General features: G+C 37.9%; 1 protein-coding gene and 1 pseudogene across 1 annotated transcript; both read right to left on the bottom strand.

Annotated features, from left to right (window-relative positions):
- Positions 1–285: 285 nt before the first annotated feature.
- On the bottom strand, positions 286–885 carry LOC107598723 (60S ribosomal protein L21 pseudogene; annotated as a pseudogene).
- Positions 886–3116: 2231 nt separating this feature from the next.
- Positions 3117–6317, bottom strand: LOC107598721 (zinc finger protein 501-like). Its single transcript, XM_016290128.1, has 3 exons — positions 5853–6317; positions 5599–5754; positions 3117–4685 (listed from the first exon to the last, which is right to left on the bottom strand). Exons 1-3 carry the CDS (start codon positions 5911–5913, stop codon positions 3445–3447), a joined length of 1458 nt encoding a protein of 485 aa, XP_016145614.1. The 5' UTR covers positions 5914–6317; the 3' UTR covers positions 3117–3444.
- Positions 6318–7004: the final 687 nt, after the last annotated feature.

Below are 7004 nucleotides of genomic sequence, written 5' to 3'. Positions count from 1 at the left end.
TTTAGCTCCAACCCTGATCAAACTCACCTACCTGTGATTTTTCTAATGATCCTGAAGACATTGATTAGCACTCTCAGGTGTGTTTGATTAGGGTTAGAGCTAAACTCTGCAGGAAAGTGGATCTCGTGGACCAGATTTGAGGATCCCTGGTCTAGACTTTGACATGTCAATAATACACCCACAACAATAGGTGGCGCCAAAACCGCATAAAACGAGTGTGCATGAAATACGTAATGTAATGCGTGTTGTACAGATTGCGAGTAAAAACAAAAGAAGCAGAAAACCTTTTTTTTTTTTTATGGTACAAAGATCTTTATTTTGGTCAGCAGATTTATGCCATGAACTCGTAGGGGATGGGCTCCAGGAGCTGAGGCTCGTTGTTCTTGGTGCTGACAAAGTGTGCTGGCCGTGGAGCAGCAGGCTGGCGTTTCAGCTCAAACCAGGTGCCCTGCTTCTTGGCCTCCAATTTCTTCTTCTCGTTCTCCTTAACGCGCTTCAGGAAGCTGTCTCTGCTCATTGAGTGCTTAACATGCTCGATACGCACATTAATTCTCTTAGCCAGGATCTTGCCCTTGACTTGCTTGTTGACAATGACGCCTACAGCATGCTGTGTAACATTATAAATACGTCCTGTTTTGCCATGGTAGCATTTATGAGGCATGCCCTTCTGAATGGTTCCTGTGCCCTTGATGTCCACAATATCACCCTTCTTGTAGATGCGCATGTAGGTGGACAGAGGGATTGGGCCATGCTTGCGGAAGGGCCTGGCAAACATATACCTGGTCCCCCTCCTCTTGCCTCTGGTGTTTGTCATGATACCCGATTACCCCGGTAGCTCGCAATATGGCGGGTACGGCGGAAAGAGCAAGAAGCAGAAAACCTTACAGCTGCATGAGTCGTGACTGTCACGTTAGCCTGATGGGACCAAACTCCCTTTGTTATGGTGGCCGTGAAGTGCAAAGCAAATCACAATTCTGAAAACAAAATAACAAATTACAAATGCAAATGTAAGTCTAAAAAACGAAATAACAATTCAGAAAGCACAGCAACAATTCAGAAAACATTATAACAAGTCAGAAAACACAATGACAAATTCGAAAACAAAATAACATGTCAGAAAACACAACGACAAATCCGAAAACAAATTACCAAGTCAGAAAACACAACGACAAATTAGACAAACCGGAAAAGGTAGGTATAGTTTGAGACAGCGCCATTGGTTTGGGATTACTCACCGCTGACTGGACGAGACATCTGTCAATCAACGTATACAGGAAGAACCAGCCGAACAGCAGAGTCGTGGTAGAAAGTTCGGAGATGGTATTAAAGTAGCTCAGTTTAAATGTTTTGTATGAGTTGCCCTTACTATGGAAAAAAAAATACAGGGTGTCTGTTTAGATTTAGTTAAAAGTGGCTATAAAACATCAGCTCTAGTGGTTCAGATGGACAAGCGCTTGCACTGGGCTTTTTGACACGATTAACACAGGTTCGATCCCACCTTTTGCCGAACTTTTTTTTTCTCCCTTTTCAAATCTCGTATTAGCAATAGATTCTATTTACACTAAGTGAAAATAGCAGTATTTTTTAGCAATATGCTATTTACACTATGTTAAAATAGCAGGATTTCTACTATCAAGTATACTACTTGTTGCAACTAGTGGCAATTATCTGCACTTCAGTATTGTAGTACATTATAAAACAGTATGCAATAATAACGTATTGAGTGTAAATTATAATTTTAATTATTAAATGGATGCCACCTTATTGGTACAATAAAGCCCTCCCTACGCCTACCCTAACCCTAACCGATACTTTATTTTCAACTTTTTGATTATTTCCTTAATTTTTATTGAAAATAAATGCCTTTACGATGTGATACGAGATTTGAAAAGGGAGAAAAAGAACTTCGGCAAAAGGCGGGATCGAACCCGGGTTGATCGCGTCAAAATGCCAACGATTAGCGCTTATCCATCTGCGCCACTGAAACTGATGGTTTACAGCCACTTTTAACGCAATGTAAATAAGCACTCCGTATTTTTTGATTGACAGACGTCTCGTCCAGTCAGCGGTGAGTAATCCCAAACCAATGCTCTGTCTCAAACTATACCTACCTCTTCCGGTTTGTCTGATTTATCGTTGTGCTTTCTGACTTATTTTGTTTTCAAATTTGTCATTGTGTTTTCTGACTTGTTATAATGTTTTCTGAATTGTTGTTGTGCTTTCTGAATTGTTATTTAGTTTTTTAGACTTGCATTTGCATTTGTAATTTGTAATTTCGTTTTCAGAATTGTGATTTGCTTTGCACTTCTCGGCCACCGTACTTTGTGATTTTAAGACGCAAGACAGTACCCAGATTTGAAGACTACAGTAAGATTTAACTTCTACTCTTAATAAGATTTTGGTAGGCTACTATTAGATGGATAGCCTAAATGTCATAATTCAGATGGGCTACCTGTTTTTTTTTTTTTTTTAAGTGTATATTTTTTTTATGTGATTTTTGGTAAATTTGACCAGTTTTTACCATACTTTCAAAACAAAACTTAAAATAGGAAAAATATGCAATATAAAAATAATTGAAGACAAAATGTGTTTTACTGAGAAAAAACAAGATTTGTTTTTTAAAAAGCCTTTTTCCAAAAGGTACATCTGGAAAAAGGGGGCTCGTCTTATAATTAGGGTCATCTTATATTCGGGCCATACGGTAATATCAGTGTTGAAGCTGAAGCATGAAAGCTGCTCTATTTGTCATAATGTTTTTGTTTTCCCCTTGAATTTTGAAGCCTAAGCTTGTCATGTTTTAAATACCTGTCCTTCCTTGTAGGTCTGTTCGGTAAAAAAGTATCTTTGACTTTTATAAAAGAGAAGGAATTTATTTATGTAAAGATATGCGATTAAGACAAAAATAAAAAACTGTTCTATAATACATGTAAAAATAAAAAACAACTCTTTACATTGTATGAAAATGAAAAATAAAGTCTTTAGTTTAATTTCAGCATGATTTAATATATATAATAAATTATATATCAGATAAATAGAAATCACTCATTTATATTAAATTCAAATACTTCACTGTTTTCATGAACGGTACAAATAAGTCCCACCTGCATAAAAACCCTGAAAATCCATAAGCAATTTCTCTTCAAAGAAAGGTCAGACACCTCATTTCTTGCTGAATACCCCTAGATGTATAAATAATGAATAACATATATGATATTCCTGAACATACTCCCAAAAACATCTTTGAGTGGACAGTTTAAGACACACGCAAGAATAAAATCTTCAGTAATTTGCATTTACCCAATAGAGTCTTACAACCTACAGAGTAGCATAGAGCATACTGTAATGTGATCAGCATGTTAAAATTTCCTCGCTGTGACCAAAGTGATTCCAACACTCAATAATATACTGTATATTCCAAATATATATTATAATAGAAGAATTTCTTTATTTATGGTGCACTCTCTGGTGTGTTAGCAGGCTTCTCTTATCTTTGAAGGTCTTCCCACAGTCCGGGCAGGGGAATGGCCTTTCTCCTGTGTGAGTGCGCTCATGCACTTTGAGTTGTGATGTCTGTTTGAAGCCCATGCCGCAGACGGAGCAGGGATAAGGCTTTTCTCCCGTATGTACTCTCAGATGTATCCTAAGCTCTGCAGCCCTGCGGAAGCTCTTTCCACACTCCGAGCAAAGATGAGGTCGTGCTTCACTGTGAGTGTTCAGGTGCATTTTCAGGTCAAATGACCGGCGGAAGCACTTTCCACATTCAGAGCAGGAATATGGCCTCTCATCCGAGTGTGCACGCTGGTGACTCCTCAGTAAATATAAATGTGTGAAGGCCTTTCCGCACTCAGTACAGCGATGGTGCTTCTCTCCTTTGTGACACTGCTGGTGTTCTTTAAGTTGACAGAAAGCGCCGAAAGCTTCACTACACAAGCCGCAGCAAAACGGTTTCTCTACTGACTGAGGTGGCTGGTGCTCTTTTAGTCTCCTTCTGTCGGTGAACGTCTTGTTGCATACGGTGCATCGATAAGGCTTTTCTCCTGTGTGAATGCGCTTGTGTGTGATCAAATTGGCATGTCCCTTGAAGCGCTTCTCGCACACCGAGCACACGTAAGGCCTCTCTCCTGAATGAACACGTCTGTGAACTTTAAGTCCGCCTAGCTGGCAGAACATCTTCCCGCAGTCTTTGCACTCGTAAGGTTTTTCACCAGTGTGGGTTCGTAGATGAACTCGTAACGCTCCGGATGTAGTAAACGCCTTCAAGCATTGTGAGCACAGGTATGGTTTCTCCCCCGTATGAATCCTTTGGTGAATTCGTAGATCTATACGTTGCTGGAAACCCTTGTTACACTCAGGGCAGTGATGGCGTTTTTCATTTCTATGAAGCCTGCGGTGATTAGAAAATGACCCTGATCGAGCAAAGCTCTTTCCACATTCAGAGCAGTGGTAGGGTTTTTCTCCTGAGTGAACACGCAGGTGTACTTTTAGTTCAGAGGACGTAATGAACCTCTTTCCGCATTCAGGACAACCATGAGGCCTCTCTCCTGAATGAATTAGTTTATGTCTTTTAAAGTGAACTGACGTTTTGAAGCTTTGTCCGCATTTAAAGCAATGGTGATTTGATTTGTTAGAGCGGACTCCTGTATTTGTGCTTTTTCTTGAGCAACTCCTTTTCCGTTTACCAGTTTCTTAAAAGAAAAAAAGAAAGATATTGGACATATAGCACGCAGTGCGTGTAATCTGAACAATACAACATTTTACAATTGATTTTAAAATAGAATTGGACTTGACAACAAATCGCTTAAAATAAGGCAGTCCACTCCCTTTTAAAAGTTTGGGGTTAGTACAATTTTTTTTTAAAGAAATTGTTACTTTTATTAAACAAGGATGCATTAACCATTTATCACTGACATAAATTAACAACTGATTAACAACCTTAGATCAGTTGTTCTAAAATGTCCGCAGGTCTGATATGGTCACAGACAGCATCTTTTTCTTGCTGACATCAAAGACTGTGTGTCCAATCAAACTTTGTCATTTCATCTTTCACATGATAATATGGCTAATACTAACAAGAATATTTAGCCCACTGGGTCAGTTAATCACTCTTCTGTTGTTGTTTATGATTGAACAAAAATGGTTGTACAAAAACAAAATCGTGTTCAGCTATGGTCATGTTAATCATTAAGTATTTTGTTTATGCAGTTTGTTAATACATTTTATTATTTAGTTAGTTGGTTAGTAATATATTTGTTTTTTAACATTTTGCTTTTGTAGGACAAATAGCCTAATTTTGATTTTGAAAATCTAAATCCGGAAGCAAAACCAGTTGAGAACCACTGACTTGAGTTCATTTGTTTAAATATTTATGTATTATTATTAAACTATTGTTATCAATATACAGTACAGATCAAAAGTCTGGGGTCTGTACAATTTTTACACTTTTTATTTATATAATTATGTATTATAATGTATAATCTCTGAAGTCCACATCCAAGTTGATCCACAGCACATATTTATTGTGGCTAGCCAAACTAAATGTGAATTCATTCACCAACCTGGTCTCTATGTGAGCACAGATTAATTAGTTTGCAATTTTACCTTGTTTGGTTGAATCTTGGTTGGCTGGACACATGTCAGAGGCTTCCTCATCCTTAACACCATCATCTTTTTTTAAATCCACACAAATGCCGAAAACACTGGGGTGATCACAAGATGGTGGGCTTGGATCTGGCTTCTCTTCATTCGTCTTAATCACTATACAATATAATAATTAGATTATGATACAAACATATTGCATTTACACGTATAATCAAATGATCATGTGATTTCATAATGCTGGCTGAATTGCTCACAGTGCTCTTGATGTCCAGATGGGTCCGTCAGTATCTCAATCGCAGCCAGAAGGACATCCATGCCAGGTATTAGTGTCGGTCCGTCAAGTAGTAAATCACATTAAACTGTGTCTGAAGCAGGTGCGTATTCTCCTACGGACCGCAAAGTCTCGAAAATGCACCGGTCTCTTACAGTAGCCTTACATTTGAAGAACAATGCATTTGTTGGCTTAAAGCACAAATTCAGGACTTATTACAGGTGAAACTGTTAGTGCCCAGATAGTATAGTTACCGCTTTAAGCGTTTTAGTCGCCCCACGTCTAACTACGTCAATAATAATTTATGGCATTAAAACCAAAAGTGAACGGACACGAAGTACACAAAGGTGCAGTTGTCATCGTAGTCCTAAAGGTGTAATTGTTTTGTACATTTACTTCCTACTTCCGCATTACGAGTATTGTTTCTGCGGGTTCTCATAAACCTGCTGGTTTAGCGTTGACCTATACAGTTAAGATACAGGATATATCTGCAAGGATTTCGCCTAAAAACTAAGCTTTTACGATATTTTTAAGTAAATAAATGTTTTAAACAAACAATCAAATACTGATATTGTCTATCAATCCGATAATTCACCACGACAGTGTTTTATACGCCATCTGAATCTGGATCTCAACATCTACAGTACATATAACAATGCAAAGCCTCTAGCTCCTGTCTCTGTTCTTGCTTATATTTACTTTAATAGCTGTGTGTACATACATATGTGTCAGTGTTATCTGAATGTAACTAAACGTACATTATAAAAACTGTACCAAATATTTTATTTTACAGTAATCCAGAAAAACGTCTCTTAAAACCAGAGGCGGACAAAGTACTCAACTCCATTACTTAAGTGAAAGTATCATAAGTTCCCAGAAAAAATAATACTCAAGTAAAGTACAGATACTCAAAAAGTGTACTTAAGTACAATACTCAAGTAAATGTACTTAGTTACTGTCCGCCTCTGCTTAAAACTAGAAGGGTGACCAGAGCACCTTTGACAGTGCAATGTCTCTAAATTCATGCTCATTTTGAGCTCAGACTGGTGGAGGCAGTATGCTTAAATAAGAAAACAATTGCTATTGCACCAGAGAAGAAGATGTTTCTTTGAAATTCTCTGTGATTTTTACAAAA

This window comes from Sinocyclocheilus grahami, unplaced genomic scaffold (assembly GCF_001515645.1).
Source record: "Sinocyclocheilus grahami isolate Dianchi unplaced genomic scaffold, SAMN03320097.WGS_v1.1 scaffold254.1, whole genome shotgun sequence".
In the NCBI taxonomy this organism is placed as follows: domain Eukaryota; kingdom Metazoa; phylum Chordata; class Actinopteri; order Cypriniformes; family Cyprinidae; genus Sinocyclocheilus; species Sinocyclocheilus grahami.
Note: the sequence above shows the minus strand (reverse complement) of the source record. Positions and strands in the feature narration are given on the sequence as shown.